At 40.2% G+C, this 25,084-nt stretch overlaps 1 protein-coding gene across 4 annotated transcripts; it reads left to right on the forward strand.

Annotated features, from left to right (window-relative positions):
* The first annotated feature begins 463 nt into the window (after positions 1–463).
* On the forward strand, positions 464–24,786 carry LOC140104031 (calcium-activated chloride channel regulator 1-like). Of its 4 annotated transcripts, none has more exons than XM_072127369.1 (15): positions 464–626; positions 3,725–3,824; positions 7,574–7,711; positions 9,316–9,466; positions 10,151–10,259; positions 10,619–10,787; positions 11,930–12,154; positions 14,743–14,967; positions 16,508–16,691; positions 17,480–17,586; positions 17,917–18,138; positions 19,663–19,933; positions 21,403–21,567; positions 22,176–22,406; positions 24,255–24,785. In XM_072127369.1, the coding sequence occupies exons 3-15, from the start codon at positions 7,577–7,579 to the stop codon at positions 24,674–24,676; spliced, it is 2,616 nt and encodes an 871-aa protein (XP_071983470.1). In that variant the 5' UTR covers positions 464–626; positions 3,725–3,824; positions 7,574–7,576; the 3' UTR covers positions 24,677–24,785. The 4 variants fall into 4 exon arrangements, with proteins under 4 accessions (XP_071983470.1, XP_071983469.1, XP_071983471.1 ...); XM_072127368.1 differs by lacking the exon at positions 464–626 and adding an exon at positions 689–1,079; XM_072127370.1 differs by lacking the exons at positions 464–626; positions 3,725–3,824 and adding an exon at positions 689–1,079 and having other exon boundaries at positions 24,255–24,786.
* Positions 24,787–25,084: the final 298 nt, after the last annotated feature.

Below are 25,084 nucleotides of genomic sequence, written 5' to 3' on the forward strand. Positions count from 1 at the left end.
GGAGAGGACATGGGGTTACAGGCTGTGTGAGGAGAAGACATGGGGTTACAGGCTGTGAGGAGAGGACATGGGGTTACAGGCTGTGTGAGGAGAAGACATGGGGTTACAGGCTGTGAGGAGAGGACATGGGGTTACAGGCTGTGAGGAGAGGGACATAGGGTTACAGGCTGTGAGGAGAGGGACATGGGGTTACAGGCTGTGTGAGGAGAGGACATGGGGTTACAGGCTGTGAGGAGAGGACATGGGGTTACAGGCTGTGTGAGGAGAGGACATGGGGTTACAGGCTGTGTGAGGAGAGGACATGGGGTTACAGGCTGTGAGGAGAGGACATGGGGTTACAGGCTGTGAGGAGAGGACATGGGGTTACAGGCTGTGTGAGGAGAGGACATGGGGTTACAGGCTGTGTGAGGAAAAGACATGGGGTTACAGGCTGTGAGGAGAGGACATGGGGTTACAGGCTGTGTGAGGAGAGGACATAGGGTTACAGGCTGTGTGAGGAGAGGACATGGGGTTACAGGCTGTGAGGAGAGGACATGGGGTTACAGGCTGTGTGAGGAGAAGACATGGGGCACATGGCAGAGGAGTAGTTGCGAATAAGCCCCTTGTACCATGCAGTACTTATAGAGGTAATATGCAGCGGTAGATACTGCCTGGATAGGCAAGGGTTAAGAATGTTTAATGTTTATCATCCAATGATGTTCCATCTTTGTAACTGGAATGTGATTGGAGAGTGAGATCACCTGACCAGGGATTAACAAAACCCTTAGTCAGGGGAGGAGTTAGCTCTCTTGGAATCCAGCTCTCTTATCAAAGAGACCTCAGAGCACGTGCTCTGACCACAGGCCTCAGCACATTAACCACACACTAAGTGATTAGTTGGAGCGTGTGCCTCACCCCTGTAGTGAGTTCACGCAGAAGAACCAGCATTAGAGCTGCAGCTTCCAGCTACATCCCACCCTGCATCTGCAACCAGGCTGGTGACCAAATTCCTCAGGTTGGCTCCCCAAGATCACTCCCGGTAACCTGCCTTTGTACAGAATCGTTTGGCCCGTTGCTGCTGTTGGTTCGAATTAAGAACTGTAAGTTATTTTATGCACAATGTTGCCTCGGTCTGGTCCCTGCTTTGGCTGTATTACCATCACGGGCGCCCTCATCCACCATCCAGGGACACACACTACAGACTCTAAGGGTTGCCCCAGGGAAAACCAGTACAACAGCCTCTCCCTGATCTAATTTCTTGCACACACCACCTGCTGGAGACCTGCCAGGCTGTAGGACAGCCCTCCGGTCCCCATTCCAGGCACAGTATCAAAGTTGCTACAATGGGACAGGGAGTTGGGAGACACAATGGGGCAGATTTACTTACCCAGTCCTGTCGCGATCCAGCGGAGCGTTCTCAGTGGAGGAGTTGGGTCTTCCGGCGATTCACTAATGTAGTGCACCCAATGTCCACTAGGTGTCGCTGCTGCGCTGAATTCCGTCGGAGTTCACTGCAGTTCACCGTGCTAGCCTGGGTGTAGGTAAGCGCGTGTCAAGCGACACTTTTTTTTTTTTTTTTTAAATAAGGCGTTTTTTTCCGAATCCATTGGGTTTTCTTATGACCACGCCCCCCGATACCCGTCGCGTGCATGCCGGCGCCGATGCACCACAATCCAATTGCATGCGCCAAAATCCCAGGACAATTCAGGGAAAATCGCCGCAAATCGGAAATATTCGGGTAACGCGATGGAAAAACGCAATTCGGGCCCTTAGTAAATGACCCCCAATGTAAGTCGGAGATGGAGGCACTAAGGGCGAAATTATACTGTGAGGGGGTGGAGTAAGGGGCAAAGCAAAGGTGTGGTTCATGGCAAAAATAATTTTCTCTCCTACAAAAGTTGAGAGGTATTCTCTGGTATCCAGGAAGTAATATCCTCCTGGGGGCTGCAGTACCTCAACTGTGTCATTTCGGCTTTTCCCTGGTGCTGTGCTGTTATCACATTGGGCATCATAAGGGGCTGTGGGTGCAGGAAAAGGGGGATTACAGTGGGCTGCAGGAAAGGGGGCATTATTAGAGGGGATGCATAAGATCTGCTCTGAGGATTAATTGCCATCTATCAGTAGAGTGCAAGTCTGTAATATCTGCCCTACATTCAGTGTATTGCCAGGCTTTTTACAATAAAAGCAAAAGCCTAAAATGACAAGATTGGGTGGCTTCATCATGGGATACAGGGCTATGGCAGCAGTCTGTGAGCCCTCTCCATAAACGGTGGGTGTCAGCTGTGTTATATGGTTGCCATGATTAATGATGAAGCAATATATTTTATATATTGTAAAAGGGAGCAAACTCCTCAACTCCTAACCGACGCGTGCCGTAGTAGTACGCGGTGTGCCAGGTCCCGGTGCATGGAGAGGGCTCACGGGCTGAGCCCTCTCCATAGCCGGTAAGTTTTTGCTGCATATTGCAACAAAGACCTACCAGTAACACCCCCCGATCGCCAGCAGCGGCTTCAAAATGATGGTGGCACATGGGCACCACCATCTTACTGAGGATCGTTGCACGTGACGTCATTGGGGAGCGGCGATCCGTCGCCATGACAGCTGGCTGACTCGTGTTAACCCCCTTCATTACAATGTGCTTTTACCACATTGTAATGAATGAGGAGGAAAATCCCCATATACTGCCATTCTGTAGTATGACAGTATATGGTAGGATCGATGAGACAACCTACGGTTAAAGTACCCTAGGGAGTCTGAAAAATAGTAAAAATAATAATTAAAAAATGGAAAAATTGTATTAATAAAAACCCTAAAAATTCAAATCCCACAAGACAACGGTGCAAATGTGTTTTTCACCATTTTCACTGCATTTGGAAATTTTTTCCCGCTTCCCAGTACACTGCAGGGAATATTAAATACTGTCACTATGAAGTGCAATTTGTTATGCAGAAAACAAGCCCTCACAGAGATCTTTATGTCGTTCTAGTAGCCTGGGGGAAGGGGGTTAGGGGCATGAAATAAAAGAAAAGTAGTAGAAAAAGAATAATCACCCACCTTTCCCTAAAAATATTTAAAATTAAACAAATAAAATAATAATAAACATTTTAGGTACCTTTACATTCCAAAATAACCAACATATATTGTCCCATGGAGTGAGCGCAGGTGGTACAGTTGTCCAAATATTATCAATGAAAACATCATCTCGTCTTGCAAAAAATGCAGCCTTGCCCAGAGTGACCTTGCCCATACAACAAAGTATAAAAAAGTGGCAGGTGCCAGAATGTGGCAACACAAAGCGTTTTATTTTTATAAATTTTAAAGTTCTGTCTGCCCTGTAAGCGCTTCTCCACTATTAACCTCGAAGGCATTTATTGCATGTCTATTGCAATGTACGGGTTGTAAATCCATAGGAATGCAGGGTGTGGAAAGCATATAGTCATGCTGTTTCCTCTACCAAATCTAAGTTTTCCTATTCATTGGGTTTCCATTTCCTTCCTACAATTACACAACTCTGCGCTGCCATTAATAAGTTACAACTCATGGTGTTAACCATACTGCAATAGAACGAATAATAATCTGAAGAAACAAAGTCCATTTACATTCACTGATAACAAAAAGCACCATGTACAGCTTCTTAAAATGGATAAGCAATAAGCAGTGAGTGTAAAAGGAGCAAAGAGAAGAGGATGGCCAGAAGAGCGATTTTATGTTCCTTTTTACTATTCAGTGTGTTTTCTATAAGCAGCAGTTCTCCAGTGACACTTAATAATGGAGGCTATCAGGATATTGTTATTGCAATCCACCCAGGAATACCTGAAAATCCTAAAATTATAGAAAATGTACAGGTAAGAGTTAAATTGTGGAATATCTAATGTTGTTTTTTTATTCATCATAACAATGTTTTGTTTGGTCAATTCCCTACAAGAAACATATTTCCTGAGGATTTGGTCAAGACATTTGATAGATTTTTACCAATATTATAATTATTATTTTCATTGCTTGGCTCAGAAGTGGCGTTTATGTTTTTCTTTCTTTAAAAAGATTTCGCAGTTGTCCTCATCTTCTGGCTAAGTTGGAGGGGATTGGTTTGATAGAGCATTTCTTGTTATAGATTGTTTAAGTCACTGGCAAATTTGGGAGGTTATCCCCAAATTGTCTGCCTTCTTGTTCTTCTTTTGAGACTTTTTTGCGACAACAAAAGTCTCAAAAATAAGTATAAGAAAGCAGACAGTAGGGGTTATTCACTAAGGGTCAGTGGATCACACTTTCGTAGAATTTTCCAATTTCTGCGGGATTTGCGCCTCCTTGACAGGTATATAACTGGGTATAGCATCGCAGGCAATTGGATTGTAGCGTGTCTACTCTGGCTTTCATGCAATAGAAATCTGGGGGGGTATGGTGCCATCGGACAATCCGACTGATTCGGACTGAACACTTACATACACCGGGAAGAAGTTGAACCCCGGTGGAGTTGAGCGGGGAAGCAACACGATCAAGATATCGGGCACGCAATCTTAGTGAATCATGGCAGAGTGCATTCTGGTCGGACAATGCACTTTTGGGGAGCTCGAGCGGACGGGTATGTAAATGTGCCCCACTGTGATAAATATCCCCTCTCCATTGACTTCAAATGGCATTGTGTAATGCTTGGTAAAATACATACTGACAAATTCTTCTAAAATGACTTCTAAAATGACTTTGTGGGTCTAAGCACGTGGTCTATTTGGTATCAGGTTATGGTCAAGTAACCATTCAGTTTCTCTCAAAAGCAGTAGACAGAGAAAAACAAAACATGCTAACATAATCTTTAACAGGGCCCCTCATCTATCATATGGCATTTTTAATACTAATGTATTTTCACTGGGAAATTTGAGGCCCTGCAAACACTAGGACTTAGATATTATTGTAACTAAACCCCTACATTTAAGAGTTAAAACGATACATAACATGTGTCAAACATTTCAGGATGGTGGTTCAAAAGAGAAATGTTTCTACCAAGAGAGTTAGTAGCATAGTTTTATAGTACAGGCAGTCCCCGGGTTACATACAAGATCGGGTCTGTAGGTTTGTCTTAAGTTGAATTTGTATGTAAGTCGGAACTGTATATTTTATCATTGTAATCCCAGCCAGAACTTTTTCGGTTTCTGTGACAATTGGATTTTGAAAATGTTGGGTTGTCATAAGAATCAATATTAACAATAAAGCTTCATTACAGACACCTGTGATAACTGTTACAGCTGTTTATTGAAGCCTAGGACTAGAGTACAATAAATTACCAATATCCAGAGGTCCGTTTGTAACTAGGAGTCGTATGTAAGTCGAGTGTTCTTAAGTAGGGGACCGCCTGTATATGAATTAGAAAAGACACAGGACGATCAAGACCAACCTTTAAGACATTGGGCCTGTACACCCCTTGAACCTTGAAGCGCCTCTACGCTGAGTGGACTTGCGCAAGGTGTTTCTGCCCCCGCACCTGCACACTGCTTATAGCATGCGGCTCTTGATAAATGATAAATGCTTTGTTCCCATATCTCATGATATTTTTGTTCTCAAGAAAAGCATTGAGGCCCCTCTTGAACATGCACAAAGCATCAGCCATATGAACATCCTGCGACCGGGATCCATAGTCTCATTGCTCTTACAGCAAAAAAATCTCTGTCTATGATGATGGTAGAACCTCTAGACGTGGAGCTTGACCCCTTGTCAGGGGGTCACAGGCGGCAGTATAGAAATCATTTAGTACAAATTATCTAATGGTAATGAGGTCTCCCCTTAGTTGTCTTTTTTATAAGCACAATAATAATATTGTAGTTCGTCCTCCCAATCGTTTACTCTCTCTGCACCCATCCCAGTTCATTTATAAGCCCTAAAATGTACACAATGGGGTCGTAGGTCTCAGTTTTGTTGTACTGATCATCTTTTTTCGGATTTGCACGCCTTTTACATGTATTTAACAGGTGTCTGCGCTGTGATTGTGTCGCACACTATTGTTTTTTGACGCAGCTGCGCCGGCTTTCATCTGACACAAATTGGGGGGGGGGGGTGCTGATCCAACTGATTCAGACTGAGCGCGGGATTTAATTTTCAAATTTTGTCGCAATCCAATGCAATGCAATTTCGGTGAACTCTGTCAGACAGGTAAGTATATATGCCCCAATATTCTTTGTGTGGTCTGACAAGTGATTTGTACAAGGGCAAAATATGTCCATATTATGAGCATTTTTGCCTCTTGATTAATTACATATCTGTATTTCCCTCAATAGCAACCGCCTGAGGTCTCTAAAATTAAGTTTACTGTCCACCAATATCCCCAAGGCTTTTACTACCGCAGTTTTACCAAGTTGTTCAGTATTTAAAATATACCGTATATACTCGAGTATAAGCCGACCCAAGTATAAGCCGAGGCCCCTAATTTTACCATAAAAACCTGGTAAAATCTATATTTTTTTTACTCTAGTATAAGCCGAGTTTGGTTTTTCAGCACAAAACTAGGCTTATACTCGAGTATATATGGTAGTTGTACTTTTTGTTTCTACAGCCCAAGTGCATTACTTTACATTTTTCTACATTAAATTTCATTAGCCATTTCTCTTCACAGGCCTCCAGCTTCTACAAATCCCTCTGCTATAATATATTATCTGTGTCTGTAATCATTACTTTACATAGCTTTGTATCATCTGCAAATATTGAAATTTTACTCTGTAAAGAACAGAGTCTGGTTAATATATCTACATTGTCTGTCATACACATTAAAATTAAATTATAAATAGAGCAGAAGATGAAACTTAGAAGTTGTAAGAAACCTCCTACTGCACTAATCCATTGGTAACACTTAACTACTGTTCAAACAATAAAAAGACTTTGAAACCAGAGGAAATAGTAATAAAATCCAACATAGAAAAACAGATAATGCATTCAATATATAGGAATTTGTAGGGAATTCTTTGAACAATAGTTTGACTAAGTAAAAAGTATGAATTAGCTTAATTTTCTAAATAGTTGTAAGGTATTGGAAGCAGTTTTCTTCACAAGATTGTATTACCTGTGAAATCAAAATGGTATTTGTATTATGTTTTGTGTAACCATGAGAGCTGTTGGATTCAGTAGTTTTATATGTTTTCTTTGTATCTTGGTAATTTTTCTGTCCATAGGAGGCTCAGTTATAGGGGAAGAGTTCATACAGTAGTTTGGCGGCCAGGGTTTCATATTGATGATAACTGGCTACCCCGATCCAACTATGCTCTTCTTACCTCCAAACAATACAAGTCCAGATATGATCAGTGTTTTTTTTTATTTTGCTGAATATTCAGATCATTGCAAAATCTTTACATACAATAAAAAATGGACTGCATCCTCCATGCTCCATTATAAAAATGCCTATACCAACAGACATAAGAGCGAACCAGGGAAATTTTGGAATATTTGAAATAAGTGTTTTCAATCTCCTTCTTCAATATGTAAACCTCAGTGTCTACTTCTTTCCATCCTCTCTTTGTACATGTTGGATGTATATTTTGTGATAAAATATTATGTGATGGAGTACTTTTTGCCTGTGTGAAAATTAACTCCAATTTTTCCTTTGCCTCATATAAAGAACATGTTGAAAGATGCCACAAGCTATTTGTTCTTTGCCACAAAAAACAGACTCTTCATACAGAGTGCTAAGATCTTAATTCCCATTACTTGGAAAAAAAACAACTATCTCAAAACAAGAACGGAAACATATGATAAGGTAGGATATGCAAAACAGTTAACTAAATGTTTAAATTAATATTAAATGTAAAAGTCTATTACATTTCAAATTAAATTAAAGAAAAAAGTTTCATCATTTCAGCCTTAGAACCTTTACAACACCTTTTGGAATGATATCAATGTGAGTTATCAATGTGAGTGTTTTGAACCCCTTAGGCTATATTCACACTGACATATGGGGGACGTATATATGGCCGACGTATATACGGCCGATATACGTCCCCCATAGACGCCAATGGCTGCACGGCACCCTGCGGGAGCGGTACGTTGCAGCACACGTGCAGCACTGTACCGCTCCGTACTCCGGAAAAAGATAGGACATGTCCAATTTTGTCCGTAGTATGGCGCTGTGCACCATAACTTCCTATGGAGAGGGGCGGGGGTGAGCTGCGCTCACCTCCTCTCCCCATTGCCCGCTACGGTATGGTATGGGTGGGCAACGGCAGTGTGAATGTAGCCTTAATCCTACAGTCCTTTTCTGTTTTTTCATTTCCATTTTTTACTCACCGTCCTAAAGCCATAACTCTTATTATTTATTGAATTACAGAGTTGTATGGTGACTTGTTATTTGTAGGATGAACTGTATTTCCTAGTGACAGTAAAAGCTGTGATACAACAGGTAGCAACACGTTACAGCTTAAATTGCCATGTTGGCACTTTACATTTTTTTAATTGGGTTTGGTTGTAGTTTGGGCACTCGGTCTCTAAAAGGTTCGCCATCACTGATCTAGGTGAACAGGCCTCATCCACACTAGTCAGGGATAGCAAAGGGATGCAAGAAGAGGGCAAGGCGGCAATGTAGTGAGAGGCACTCCAAGTGTGCATGTAGTGATGAAACCCTGGACAGATGGTGAAGGGGAGGCCCGTGATGTTATCGGCAGCAGGGAACACACGTGGAGACAGGGATGATGAACAATAAACTCACAGTCTCTTTATTCGGATGACAGTCCAATGCAGCAGTAGGTTACAAGCACAGGGTTCCACGAGACAGTGGTTGGTTGGATCTGTAGCTCATTTGGTATAGTATCTCAGCCCTGGTCCAATAGACTGTATAGAAGCTTAGGCTGCTCTCCGGAGCAATCTCTGAAATTAGGCACACACAGCGGCAGGGAGAAATACTGGAACCTGTGTCTAAGACGGGAGCTGAGAGAAAGACACTGACCAAACCTAGAGCATTGCAAGGAGCTTCCTCTTATAAACTTAGGAGGAGCTACCTGCAAGGTAGTCTTTGTTTATCAACCACATAAAAAGTGTGAACAATAACCCTCTAAACAGCATATGGCAGATGTGATACCACAAAATATCACTATATGGTAGTATAGGATAAGAAATGAGGAGGGTGTCCAGTGGAAATAGAAAAAATTACCTGAATTAGTGTACAGAGCTGTGCACTAGCAAGGAAACCGACTAGAACTGGTTTGGTTCGTAATGCCCCATCCTGCAGGCAGTTACATTAGCAAAGGGTGTCTGCCACATAGTACAACAAATTCTATATGATAATGTCTATAATAGAAGTAAGAATGTGGAATAATGTGAATAATTTTCACTTTTTATTTTAATATAAATATTCTTATTTTTAACTAGGCAGATGTCATTATTGCCAAATCACACCTGAAGAACGGAAATGACCCATACACTTTACAGTATGGCCAATGTGGGGAAAAAGGAGTATACATTCATTTAACTCCAGATTTTCTTTTAGATGATAAACTGTTATCAGTTTATGGACCTAGAGGTAAACATTTTTAATTTTAATGTTTAATTTTTAATGTTTGGTTCCTAGAATTCCTAGTCCTAATTGCAAGAGTGGGCTTTTTCCTTCACAAAGTTGACTTGAAAAATATGGTAACATTCATGCATGAAGTTGCAAGTCTTATGTCCATCTCCAATTGTCGCATAACCCCAAAATATAATCTGCATAATAAATGTAAACAGGGACATATACAGTAGAACTCAAGCGCTAAGAAGGGGGTCAGTTAATAGAGCTTTATAAGAACCTGTCACTGGCTGTGTTTGGGCAAATGTAGTGACAGGTTCCCTTTAAATAAAAGTCATAAACAGCATTTTTATGATCCCATCTCTTCATCCTATATATAATGCTGATACAATTTCCAGAACACCTCAGACTATTATCTAACATGGATTTACTATAGTTTTTATGTTTATTTTCTAAATTTACAAATAACAGAAGCAGTTATGGCATAATTAAGGCATTGGTTTAATTACCTTTATGTCAATGGTGTTTTCCAGGAATCTGGGGCATGAGTGCCAAAAAATAAGATAGCTCCAGGTCCCATCTAGGGTATGCTTTCTTTTCTTTGCCTCTGCCCCAGAACCCACAGAACCCATTTAATGCATTACTTAACAGCGGACAATGACTTTGAAGGGAAATTTTCTGAATCTTGCTCTGTTGTTGTAGGAAGAGTCTTTGTCCATGAGTGGGCTCACCTCAGATGGGGGGTCTTTGATGAGTACAATTCCTTATCACCATTCTACATTGCTAATAGTGGTGATGTTGAAAGTACAAGGTATGGGAACCAATTTTGCATTAAAAAAATTAAATATAATAATCAGTTCTAACAAAACTCAGTATTTGTAGAACAGTAGTAGTTTCTGAATTTTGCCACTAACAATCCTCTGCTAAAGATCACTTTTAAGGCAGCTATAGTTTAAGAGGTTAAAATCATGACGGACAGGTGTCAGTGACCAAAATACCATCATAACGCTCTAGGAGCTGTCACAGCTGTCAACATAATGTGCCCATAGTACACTTGTAAACAAATAGTCCAAGGCTAGGTTCACATGTAGCATAGAGAATTCCTGACTGAATCTCATTAACCTGGATTGGCATATACAATATAATGATGTGTTTTTTACTTTTTGTCAGATGTCCCGTTGGACTAACTGGTGTTTATATGAAAGAACAATGTAAAGGGAACAAATGTGAGTGCCAAAGGTACCAAAACACTGGATTGTATGAAGATGGCTGCGTTTTTGTTCCTGACAAAAAAGTGGCTTCCAAACAGTCCATAATGTATCTGCAGGCTATACCTAGTGTAAGTTACAATTATTACCTGTGGCAGCTACAATATGGCTACAATATGGCAATATTTTAGACTGAGCTGTCTGCTGTGAGATGGGAGGGTGTGACTGAAGGAGAGAGGCATAGGGAATGAGCGTTATGTGTCTGAGCTGTCTGCTGTGAGATGGGAGGGTGTGACTGAAGAAGGGAGGCAGAGGGAGTGCGCCTTATCTGTCTGAGCTGTCTGCTGTGAGAGGGGAAGAGAGGGTGTGTGGCTTAGGAAGATGAGGCATAGTACTCACTGGAGCTTGTACATTAGCGGAGAGAGGGAACAGGAGAGTTCTCCTGTATATAGACATCCAGGGAAACTGATTGGCATAAAGGGTAGGACATTTCAAAATCGTCCATATCAGTAAAATGATTAAGTCTCTTTATAAATAAAATAGGTACTGTTCATAGCCTTTAGGCTCTTCTGCTGAATTATAATAATAGCGGGTAAAAAATCTGCAGCATTTCCTGAAAGCCATCACACTTTTTAATGCTACATTTTCAACGGAACAAAAAGGGGAAGGGGAAAAGAAAGGGGAATGTTGTGTATAAAATGTAACTTTTATTAACTATCTATTAAAAGGAATGTAATAATTCCAATTTGTTAAATTGTAGCGTTTTGTCACTTAAAATTTATTTGGGTGACCACTGTAGGTGGGTTTTATATTCCACTTGGGGACTGGCAAAGACACATGGAAGGTCCCCTAATTTCAAAGTAATATCTGTTTATTTTGTTCCTGATATTTATATAGTTCAGGGGAAAACCTTTGTGGAATGGTATGATAGTCCTGTATAGCCTAAACTGCTACACTAAATAGTCTATATGATGACTACGGTACAGTGTTGGCGTAATGCATGGCATAGTGCTAGTTGTGTCATAGGTAGCTTTGTCCAGGTGAACAGGCCTCTTTCATGCCGGGCAGGGCCATGAGTAACACAGTAGTCTAGGTTCTCAGTATACTGTAATTTAAAATACATACTTCCATTTCCTTATTGCCTTGGCAAAGATTAGCTGAACAGAAGTGACCTGGAATCTGTAGAAATGTAAGACCATGGTCCATCAATTCTGGAATTACTGAAAATAAGTCAACATAAATTAATTATATTACCAAATGTTAATTTTCTCAGGTGTCTGAATTCTGTGATGCTCAGAGCCACAACACAGAAGCTCCAAATTTACAGAACAGAATGTGCAACTATCGCAGTACATGGGATGTAATCATGAACTCAACTGACATAAAGACTACTCCAGCAATAACCAATGCAAATATTCCTGAACCCAACATCACTCTTCATCAGGTGTCAGACAGGGTGGTCACCTTAGTGTCTGATGTGTCAGGAAGTATGGGTGCAGTAAGTATTTGGATCATCTCTGTTGTTAAAGGAAATCTATCCCCAGGATTAAGTATTGTAAACCAAGCACACTTACATTCTGGTGTGTGCCCTCTCTAGCAGGATCCACTTTTCCACAGCTGCTTATGCCCTTTTTTTTATGAATAAAGGGTTTAAACATTTTGCATTTAAACCTCTAGAGCCCAGAGCCCCTCAAGCTCATTTGTATAATTTTAAAATCCTTTTTTCTCGGAAAAAACAAGGAATAAGAAGCTAAACAAAGAGCAGATCCTTCCAAGCGTACTTGGTTTACAGTCCCTGATAGTGGTGGTCCTTTAATTGTATATATGAATGATATAATGAAGATATCAAGCAACCTTTCATGCTCATCTATTTTTTTGGAAGTTGCAAACAAATTCAGCATTTTACACTGGTCAAAAATGTCCTTGCCCTGGAAAATAAAGTGCCAGTATACAGAATAGATTTAAGGTGTTACTGATATAAGTAATAGATAATAATAGTAATAGCCTGAGTTCACACGTGTGTCCATTTAAAAAAACTATGGAAACGATGTACTCCATGGAGGTCCCATCACTGCAATACTTGTAACTGTGTTAGAATGTAATATCCAAATATGTATAAGTGGCCAGATCTGAATGAATTGCCAAAAAAATTTAAGTGGTGCACTCCTTTTAATTTCTGTTCTTCTTGGTTGGCTCATGTGCCAGAAGTAGAAATTGTCATTCACTATTAGCACTAATTTTCCAGTTTTTGATACAGCTAATGTTAACCTGGTGGGTAGTGAAGTAATTTCCACTCCACTTGGAGACTAGTTTCTGAAGTAGTTCCTGTTGCGGTATGCTGTGACGTATTCTTGATATATATCACTATATGGTGTTTTGTAGTGTGTTTCATGTGTATTTGTATATAATCATGTGTGTAACATCGACCTCTGCAACTTTGCAGTCCATGAATGTTCTACACTCCTCCAGAAGTCTCAGTCATTCTACAGCTCCATTGGGGGTTTACTGTACTAGTGTAACAAAAAACTGGAAAAAACTATTGACTCGTGTATAAGCCGAGGGTGGTCACAGACCCCCCAGTATATAGCCTGCAAGCCCCCTGTAATATATAGCCAGCCAGCCCCCTGTAGTATGTAGCCTGACAGCCCCTGTAGTATATAACCTGCCAGCCCCCTAGATTATATAGCCTGCTTGTCCCCTCGAGTATATAGCCTGCTAGCCCCTTCCTGTAGGAAAAAAACAAAAAGTGAACTCACCTTCTGATGCTCCCAGGCATCCATCGCGGCTCCGACATCGGCACATGGTCCGTCGGAGGCACGATGATGTCAGCCGCACGCTGACATAATATTGTGTGCCAATGCCGGCACACACAGGCGGCAGCAATTGGCCTAAGTCACAAAATCTGCGACGGACCGGGGCCTGATGTCAGAGCCGCGATGGATGGCGGGGAGCATCGGAAGGTGAGTTCACTTTTTTTTTTTTTCTTGACTCGAGTATAAGCCGAGTTAGGGTTTTTCAGCACATTTTCTGAGCTGAAAAACTCGGCTTATATTCGGTATGATCCATTCATATGAAAATTATTTTCAAAAGCTTCTGGGGGTGAATACTACTTCATGCCTCTAGTAGCCGCTTCATACCCATCTCCCTACTTCTCTTTTTCTTGTTATTGGCCCTTTATTGGCCCTTTAAAATTATTTGCATATGAATGGATTAACGTTTATCCAGCTGCACCCCAGAATTAGTCAGGGAGCGGGAATCTTCCCAGGTGGTGTTGGAATCTTCTTGATTGTATTACTTACAGAATTATAGCAACCTCATACCTCCCCCAACACAATACTCAGCTATCTCTACATCTAATTGGGCATTGAAACAACTTCTGCTGTTAGCTAAACAAGACTTAGCTTCTATACAATACTCCCAGATTCCTTTCTCCTTTTTAGAAACCCAAATTCCAAATCTTAGGCCTAAGCACTGAAAGATTGAAAATGGAATATAATCTATCCAAAACATATTTTCTGGCTAAGCATTACTCCTCTTCTCTGAGCTAAAAAACAAGTTTGAACTGCCAGATAATGAATTTTTTTTTCTATTTTAAAATCAGACAGTTTCTATCACAAAAAGTAGAGATTATTTAACACCTACTAAAATTTTTTGATGACCCTAATAAGATGAGGAAAGGCATTTCCTGCATTTACAGAACCCTAGGTATTAAAAACACAATGGAAAAAAACAAATATATCACTGGGAACATAAGTGGGAAGAAGAACTAGGGGCAAACTTTGACCTTATTCAGTGGTACAAAACCTTTCTATTCACCCAAACTACCTTCCGATGCACCAACAATCTAGAGGCAATCACTAAGATAACAATGCAATGGTATTTCTCGCCAGCAAGACTAGCCTCAATATAACCTTCCTCTTCACTGTGCTGGAGAGGATGCGGAGCTAGAGGTACCACCTTTCATATATCATGGAGCTGCCCAACGATTGCAGAACAACGATTCCCACAAATACTACCACAATCCAAAAACGGTCACGTTTGTCCTGCCTTCTTGTTAGCTTTCTGTGTCTGCTGTTACATTTACAGAGTGATCGAGATTTGAGACTCATCCAGGCTGCAGAAGTATTTATCATGCAGATAGTTGAAGATGGATCATTTGTTGGACTTGTGGAATTTCACAGTTCTGCTACAATTATTTCAAACCTGGTGCAAATATTCACTGAGGAACAGCGTAAGCAGCTAAGTCGTCTCCTCGTAAGGAAAGCAAATGGAGGAACAAACATATGTGATGGAATTCGGAAAGGTTTTGAGGTAATGAAAATGTATTTTTATGTATAATTGCCTATAAAAGTGTATTTTCTAATTGTTCTTGTATGGAGTACACTATACTGGAAGACTCATGGAATTTACTACAGGTGACAGTGATCTAAAAGATACAGAATTAAATTTGGGCCTAATACGAAGCTTGCATTTTGGGCTTATGCACTACAATGCTAATTTTGGATGTGGGGTAGCCATTGTTCCAACACCTAGCACTCATCCCCATTTATTTATATAGGTACACGCCCGAGATGAAAATTATAGAGCAAAAAGAAAGAAACAAACTCTTTTAAAAGTAGATCATTATTTTATTGTGCTGCTCGAATGGGAAGGCCTTCTCTGAAACGAGGAAGAGCCAAGTATGCCACTTGTATGCCAGTGCCCAGGGTAATGATGGACGGCGAATTTTCTGGAGGTGGAAAATACCTCAATAAGCACATCATCCAATGGAGCATGACACAATATTTTTTTGTTGTTGTACTAACATGGCGTCTGACAAAAAAAAATTATCGCATGTGCCTCTTTATGAAATTGTAATGCCAAAAGAGGACTCATGTGTTTTTAAGGACCTACAACATAGTTGTAACTGTGGGCCCTAATCTAACCTTTTTTTAACTCTGTTTTGTATGATTTCTTTTTAGCATGTTATTGCTGTTGCACTTAGTGGTGTATACACTGCACAGCAGTCTTCAGTATCGTTCTATTTCACATTTTTGTGACCAAAGTACCTCTGTCCCTTCAGCACCACACCTAGCCCCAGCTGTCACCATTGCAGATTCCCCCTATCATCGCAGTGGTGATCTACCTACCATTTATTTTTATTGCAAAAACAATGTTGCATTTCATATTATTACAGCGAAATATCGTACTATAGGGGCATTTATTTTGTCTTACCCACCAGTTTTTTGGAGGACAAGGGGTAACAAAAGTCACAAAACCTGGTGCAGGAAGTGCCATCTTTTGAAGGTTTTCCAACATGCACACAACTTTTTCTAAAAGTGGCGTAATGAAGCAGGGAGAGGCCAGGCATCTTTACTATACTACATAGCAAAAACTATAAGGAATACCACCAGACAGATTTCATTATGGCCAAGTGCACCTCTGGATTTACTCAGGGGCTGGACCCTCTTAGCTGGGGTGTAATGATCGGGCCCGCCAGAAGAAGGAGGGCCGCTGCTGTCACCATTAAATATCTGATCTGAGCTTCCTGCAGAGAGCTGTGGGCCCCAGATGCAGGAGTGGTGTGCTCCTGGCTTGTGTGCTGCAAAGCACTTTTCTTGCAGCTTGGGCCAGTGTTACGGGGGATGCAAAACTCACATGCAAAACTGTGAGCGGAGCGTGCTTGTTTGATTGCTAATGTTGAAATAAACTTTCACTTTTGTACAATGTATTTTTCTTGTATTTATTGGAAAGAATAATATAAGAAATTTTGCATCAATACTTGTGTCTGCGGCTTATATTCTATTTCTTATGTAAATGTGGAATTTGTCACTTGTGTAATCATTTGATTTCAACTAAATCTATATTCCAGGTCAATAAAGGAACTAGGGATAAAACTACATATGGTACTGAAATAGTTTTACTGTCAGATGGGGAAGATAGCAATTTCCCAAGAACTTGCTACAATGAGATAATAAACAGTGGAGCAATAATTCATGTGATCGCTCTAGGAGACAGCGCTGCAGCGGCCCTTGAAGAAATTGCAACAAAAACAGGTAAATTGTGATAAGGAGGAGAGTGTTAATGGTTGCACTTCAGCTTTGGATATATAGTCACCTTGTTGGATATATAGACAAACATAAATCAGGGAGTATAGAGATGTGCTAGATTTATTATAGGGGCTAACACAGGGGGTCGAATGTGGCTCATCTAGCGACACTTGAAAGGAATAATGGATGGCTGGTGCTCATCTTCAGGTACTACAGTCTAATTTTCATCCAAATTTTGGCAAAATTGTAGTGGACATTGTCACTTCCTTGATACATGTCCTCCGCATATGTTCCCTTTTCATAATTTTTATCTGTAAAAAATAAATGAATGCAACACCTGTGTGTTAAAATGATTATACAACTTGGTAATCCCCTTGAGGGGGTTAAGGCCACGCTTTGGGTGGGCTTCTCTCCAAGGGGTTCTGCAAATGTGCCTGAGCACCTAAAATTTATTCCAGCATAATCTGTGCTCCAAAAACCAATAGGGGGAATCTACAATGGTGAACATTTTACACACACATTTATAACAAGCGATTTAGCACTTCTATAACTGGGGTAGGGTTAAAGAGCTGCTAACTTTAGTAAGGGCTACCAGAGAGTTTATTTTGCCTGGTAGGTCCTCTTTAATAATACTTCCTTTACATAATAATACAAATAATAAATAAAATAATAATAAATAATAAAATAAATGATAAAACAAATAATAAAATGCTGTGATTTCCAATTCCATGAAGAAACATATCTTAAAAATGTGAAACTAAAATACTCCTTTAAATTCAATTTATACTTTTCAGGTGGTTTGAAGTTTTTTGCTACAGATAGCTTTGACGCAACTGGTTTGATTGATGCTTTCTCTTCAATCCCATCTGGAAGTGGAGACATCAGTAAACAATCCATTCAGGTATTACTGTACACATATTTTTTTTTTTAATGTAATATGTAACACTTGTTTTTTGCAAACGATTTTACAAACTAGTTTGCATTGATGGTGCACATTCCTGTCAAATGTAACTTCATTGAATGTTGCTGAAATTTTGGCAAGACTGGAAGAGCAACAGATTCATGAAATTAGTGTATGTCAATTTAATATATCTGCTAGATCTTCCATTTTGAGAGACTCTAGAGCTGATGAAATTGATTAGGAAGACAGAAATATTCGTCAGTTTCATGCTATTGTATAATTTCTATCAATGTAATGTCTTATGTTTCAAATGCTTCAACCCACACACAGCTGGAGAGCTCAGCAGCTACAATTTCAAGCGGGAATTGCTTAAACGGCACAGTTTTCATTGATAACACTGTGGGAAATGACACGTTCTTCCTTGTGACCTGGCAATCGGCAGTACCGATTATTAACTTGGAGGATCCAAATGGAAAATTGTATACAGCAGCAGATTTTACTAGTGACAGTGCTACCAAATCTTCCAGACTTCAAATACCAGGAACGGCAGAGGTATGCAATAGTCACTTCCATAAAATCTTTATAACATAGAAATTAGTTGGGTGCTCCTGCGAGCCATGTCCCAGGTCTCAGGCGCACCTGAGCCTCTCTTTGCCCCCTCATGACAGCATCAGCCCTTTTTACCTGTCAGCTTTCCATGGGTGGTTTCTTCGCTCCTCGCTGCGTTCCAGCGTTCTGAGGTTTAAAGGGTCAGTGCACCGATAATTGGCGCTGGCTGGTCCCCTTCCCTTTTAAATTCCAGGCCCCTTCCTGTGTCTCCCTGCCAGATCCTTGTTCCTCAACAAAACTTCCCTGCGATTATTGTGATTTCCCATTGTGACCTTGATTCTTGTTCCTGACCAGTTCTCTGCCACCTGTCATGACCACTACGTCCCCGACTCTGATCCTGTGCTGCCTGTCTCAGCCTCCTGTCTGTCCTCGTCTCTGCCTCACGATTGTGCACCTCGCCTTGGCCACCACCGCAGACAAAGTCTTGCCTGTGGAGTGACCTGGTGGTACCACGCCACAGCAAGCCCAACCCACTTTGGTGTGGGCTCTGGTGAAAACCGGGTACCACTTTGACTCCGCTCCCAGGTGTCAGCTTACGTCATTGTCTGTGGTGGTTCAGTATCCATTACTCCTGACATTAGTAACTTGAGTAAAATCAGTATATGTTAGGAATTAGATAGAAATCCATAAAGAAGTCTTTTTTTCCCTCAAATTATGTCATAGGTTAGCATTGCATAGGGCACTATCTAAGTTTTTCAAAGAATCCTTTACTAGTTCACGGTGATCTTTTATTTCATGGAAAATTAGATTTTTTTTTCTCATATGCAAATGAGATTGACAGTGCATAACTGAGTTAGAGAAAATGTGGGGCCATTTACTATACCTTGTTTGCCAGTTTTCCTAGGCCACATGCCACTTTCTCTAAGAGTAGGTGGACTTTGTTGGGGCGAGTCATGGAAGCTATATTTACGATAGGATCTGGTGGAAAAGCGATTGATCAGGCGGACTTTTCATGCCTGGCGTTTAATACACAAGTCTTAATAAATTCTCCCCGGTATGTCTGCAAATCTTAGATGAAAAAGATGCAGTATACACAATGCAGTATTTACACATGGAATTATATTATCGTGTGTAGGCTCCCTTTAAAATAAGGCATGAAGCCACGTGAAAATATTATAAATATTTAATAATTTATCTACTGCCTCTACACATACAACTGTCTCTTACAAATACATGATGTTTGTATAAAAAAGAAAACTCTGTTGTTAGATATAAAGTCATATTCTATTACAGATCATTTTACATGAATTCACTGAAAAAGCAGCTATAGCCTTCAACACATAACTAACATCCATCTTCTAATATTCTAATAAAAATTTACATTTTTCAGAAACAAAGTATAAAGATATAAGATACTAGACTTAATGAGAAATGCAAAACTGTGTTTTATGTCATAACTATAATTGTACGTCTTTTTGTGACATTAACTTTTAAAGGTGTTAACACTTGCTTAATTCTTGTCTCTAGAGGGGACCCTGGCAGTACAGCCTTTGCAATAGCCTTTCATCATCTCAAGCAATGGGAATAACTGTGACCTCCAAGGCTGTGGATGAAAACGTTCCTCCTGTTGTTGTAAATGCCCATATGAACCAAGACACCATTACCTACCCCAATCCCATTGTAGTCTATGCCTCTGTTAGTCAAGGTTTACTGCCTGTGGTAAATGTTAAGGTTACTGCCATCATAGAAGCAGTTAATGGAAAATCGGAGACCTTAGAACTTCTGGATAACGGAGCAGGTAAATGTGCAATGCAAAACACATATACAGGAGGAATATCATCTGGAATGTCAAAATGAAAGCATTTTATATTCTTTACACTTATGTTGCTGTATTCAATAACAGTCACCTAAAATATAATGGGGTTAGCTTCCAGGATAAACTCTACATTTTTTTTGTAGTTTATTTTAACAGGGCCATAAGAATTTTATACACTAAATCAGAGGGATATTTTCTTTTATTGAAGGCTATATTTTAATATTACCTACATTTTTAACTTTAAACTCATTTTTAAGTAGTATATGGGTAAAAAGATTTCCAATTTAGATTCCGGGACAACTCTGAAAACTTGAAGATGGTGTCCGACTGAAACACATTGCTATTTCAATGAAGCAAAGTATTTAACCCCTTGCCGCAAATCAACATAATCTTATGTCTACATGCGGCAAGGAGTGTATGGAGAGGACTCAGAGTTCACACCCGGACTGGCACTTCACATGGCGCCAGCAAAGTTGTGTGGGTATCCCCCATCTTGGCTGTGACAGTCAATCCCCGTGTCATCATCGGGGAGCAACAATCCATCATCACGACAGACCTGAGTTTGTACGAGACTCCAGGCTTTAAGAAAAAGGAGAAGCAGAGTGGATGCATATAAAAACATAATCAAAACAGTCATCTTTATTAACAGTGCAATCTGGACACATAAAAAAACACATAAAGCACTTAAAAATGCACAGTGTATACAGTGCGGACCATATCAGGGCAAACCTAAACTAAGCCCAAAATCCCTTCTATAAAGTGCAAGCCAATGTTAGCAACAGACAATAAATCACAATACTTTCACCTAAAGCAAGCACATACAGTAAAGAGTAAGAAAAATAAATGAAGTACAGCCCAAATGGGCATTACCATACACCCATGTGTCCGTGTCTCTCCCTCCTATTTTTGCTGTACTTTGTACTGGATTCGTCTTCACACATTATGCATTGATTCTTTTAGGGGCGGTGTATGATTTTTTTTACTCTTTACCGTGTGTTTAGGTTTAGGTATTTTGAATTATTGTATATTGTACACACTTTATAGGAGGGATTTTGGGCTTACTTTAGGTTTGCCCCCTGAGACGGTCCACACAGTATACACATGTTTTAGGCAAGTTCACTGTATTTGGATTTTTCCCTGCTCCCCAGTACAAGACATGGAAAATTAAATACCGCCAATAGAAAGTACTATTTGCTGCACAGAAAAGAAGCCCTTATAAAGCTCTGTACATGGAAAAATAAAAAAGTGGAAATACAAAAACAAAAAATGGAAATACAAAAACAAAAAAGGGCATCAGTGTAAAGGGTTAAACAAATAATCTAGAATAAGACTCCAAGTAGATGTCTAAATGTTTTCTAGAGCTTTTTCCAGAATATTTGATTTAGAATTTAAGGAACTGAGGTGCATATTTATTTATTGTAGAATTACAAGTGTCCTTTTGTTTCCACAAGGTCCTGACATTGCTAAGAATGACGGTATCTACTCAAAATACTTTACATCCTTCTCTGTTAATGGAAGATATAACTTAAAAGTGCGAGTTCAAAGTAGCCAAAAAAATGCTCGTTTGGTACTTCACCGAAACCGCGCTCTTTATATACCAGGCTATATAGAAGATGGTATGAAACTATGTACATTTTCTATTAATATTACGGTATATATGTTATTGCTGTTATCATACAAGCATATACATGTTAGTGACTGTTCACATTAAGACGCTGAAACCTATTCATGAGTCACATTTCAACTAAAATGGGTTTTCCAGTTTCAATGGGTAACCCCTGAGAGACTTAATCAGGGGGAAGCAAGAAAGATATATTTACTTTCATCTGCTGAATCCCTGGATCATCCTGTAGGGTTTTTTTTTTGGGATACGTCTTGTTATATTCAGGTCTTGCAAAGTCCACTGATGACACATATTTCAGTAGTGATAATTTCTCCAGTGATGCTCCATAAGTTTTATCATATTTAAAATGTACAGTAATGTGCACTTAGGCTTTCTGTCACAGTTCGCTTCCTGCAGCAAAAGCTGAAACCCTCAAACAGAATATATCCACCTTATGATGTCTGTAAAAGAAGTCTGTGGGTGCGGTGCCACAAAATTCTGCGCCTAAATGGGTGCAGAGGTGTCGAATAAATGTGGTGCACACTCGTGAAATTGAGTGCACAAAAAACTCAGAAAAAATATCTTGACACATACCATACTTGTTATTTTTGCTTGAATTAGGTGTAGTCACCATGAATCCACCAAGACCCGTCATCGATGAAGAACAACTTGTGGTGGATACATTTAGTAGAACTGCGTCGGGTGGATCTTTTGTGATTTCTGATGTACCAGCACAACTTCCCACAGACATTTATCAACCAGATAAAATAACTGACTTAGAGGCACAGATAGTAGATGAAAGTATTGTTTTATCCTGGACAGCCACTGGTGATGAATTGGATCAAGGAACTGGTGAGACTTTGCTAAGCAATTTATTGGTTATTTTAACATTTATTTATTGATTATTTTATTTATTAAGAGGAAATGAATGGGCTGTGTATTGGCATGACCAGTCTTGTGTACACATCCATTGACTTTACTACTGTATAAGCCGACCCAAGTATAAGTCGAGGCCCCAAATTTTACCACCAAAAACTGGGAAAACATATTGACTCGAGTATAAGCCGAGGGTGGGAAATGCATTGGTCACAGCTTCCCAGTATATAGCCAGCAAGTCCCCTGTAGTATAAAGCCTGCCAGCCCGCTGTAGTGTATAGCCAGCCTTCAGTGGTATATAGCTGGCCAGCCCCTGTAGACTATAGCCAGCCAGCTCCTGTAGTATATAGCCTGCCAGCCCCCTGTAGTATATAGCCTGCCAGCCCCCTGTAGTATATAGCCAGCCAGCCCCCAGTAGTATATAGCCAGCCCCCAGTAGTATATAGCCAGCCAGCCCTCAGTAGTATATAGCCAGCCAGCCCTCAGTAGTATATAGCCAGCCAGCCCCCAGTAGTATTTAGCCAACCAGCCCCCTTAAGTATACAGCCAGCCAACCCCCTTAAGTATAGAGCCAACCAGCCCCCCCAAGTATACAGCCAGCCAGCCCATTTAAGTATACAGCCAGCCAACCCCCTTAAGTATACAGCCAGTCCCCTTTACTCCCTCTTACTTTACAGCCCGGATAAAAAAATAAACTTACATTCTCACCTCCTGGCATCCCCGATGCTCATCTCAGCTTCCTGATGCTGGTTGCGGGTCCTCTTCTGTATTCTTTCCGCTGTAACAGCCAGCAGAGATGCGTCCATGTGATCTGCCGGCCGGCGCATACTATGATATCACCAGTGGCGGGCGGCGCATACTATGATAAGGCTGTTACTGCAGATAGAAGACAGAAGAGGACCCACGACGAGCCGCGTTGAGCATCGGGGATGCCGGAGGGTGAGTATGTAAGTTTATTTTTTTATTGACTTGTTCATAAGCCGAGGTGAGATTTTTCAGCAGATTTTTTGTGGTGAAAAACTCGGCTTAAACACGAGTAGATACGGTATTCAAATAAGTGATGGTGAATTTGGCTGGTGTGTTCATGCTTTTCTTCAGTTTAATAATCGTATACATTATGGTTAATAAAATTCTAAAGATATGTCATTAACGCAGGAAAGTGGGGATACATTTTTCCCCAAGATTAGGAAATTTGGGTTCGAACCTTCAGTGAGTTTTAATTTCTTTTAGATCAACATTGCAGGGCCTTATAAATTATTAGGGAAACTTAGAGAACTAAATGTGCCAGAATTATTGCTCCATTTTCAGCAAACAGGTGGCTTCCACATGATATTGTGTATTTAGACAGTTTTTTAGCCTCTTCTTACAAAAAGGAATCAAGAAATAAGCAAATAGGTGATGTGAAGGGAAGTAACATTTTGGGTGAGTACTTTTGTATGAATGCACAAAAGATAAATGAGTGTTACTGACAAAAAACAAATGTCCGGCGGACGTTTCAAAATGTCCCCAAAAAGACACAAAAATTGCCATGCACCAAAAAAATGTCTAAAAATAAATATAAATGACTCCCTTAATGTCTTGTGGGTGTGAAAGTAAAATATACATTTTGGGAGCAGATCACTCTCTTCTTTAGGTCCAAATTAAGAACACAATGAACAAAAGTGAAAAATAAACTAGACAGTCTAAAGATGAAATTTGTCATCCAACCTCATACACTGTAATGAATCTAGTACATATTAGAGTTACTGTTCCAATGCATACACACTCAATGTTTTGAGGCTACTTAAAGTATTAACCTGATATATTTTATGCATCTTCCACCAGCTACAAGCTATGACTTAAGGATGAGTCTAAATCCTAAAGACCTGAGAGAGAACTTTGATGAATCAACTCAAGTGAATATATCCAGTATCTCCCCACAAGAAGCTGGAAACATAGAAACATTCTCATTTGTTCCAGAAAATGTTGTTATAGAAAATGGGACTATTCTTTTCTTGGCTTTAGTTGCTGTTGATAAAGCTGATAAAAGATCAGATGTTTCCAACATAGCCCAGGCCGCTCTTGTCATTCCATCACCACCGGCTCCCACCACTGGACCATCAAAAGACACGTCCGATGGCTTAAATATAACCACAGTTACACTGTTAGTATGTTCATCAGTAATCATTATCTGTATTATTATAAGTATTACTACCTGTGTTATCAGTTGCCAAAGGAAAAATAAGAATCCAGAACTGAGAGTATGAGAACCTAAGCATTATGTTTACTAATATGGAAAAATGATCAACTTGCAGCATCCATGTACAGTATATTCTCTTAGCAAATAAACATTATTTCCATGTAAAATAAAATGTCTCATATTTATCCAATTCACAGTAAGAGTCGTTTTCATCCCAGAATTTAGAATGTGATACCAATATTTTGTATAGCATCATTATACTTAAAACCAAAGAAAACGTTTACCAAACTAAAAATAAACCTTTTCTCCTTTGGCAGTCCAATAGAAGTAAATGGAGAACTGTTTAACATGCTGGGGCAGATTTACTTACCCGGTCCGTTCGCGATCCAGCGGCGCATTCTCTGCACAGGATTCGGGTCCGGCCGGGATTTGTGAAGGTAGTTCCTCCGCCGTCCACCAGGTGGCGCTGCTGCGC

This window comes from Engystomops pustulosus, chromosome 10 (genome assembly GCF_040894005.1).
Source record: "Engystomops pustulosus chromosome 10, aEngPut4.maternal, whole genome shotgun sequence".
Classification (NCBI taxonomy): Eukaryota; Metazoa; Chordata; class Amphibia; order Anura; family Leptodactylidae; genus Engystomops; species Engystomops pustulosus.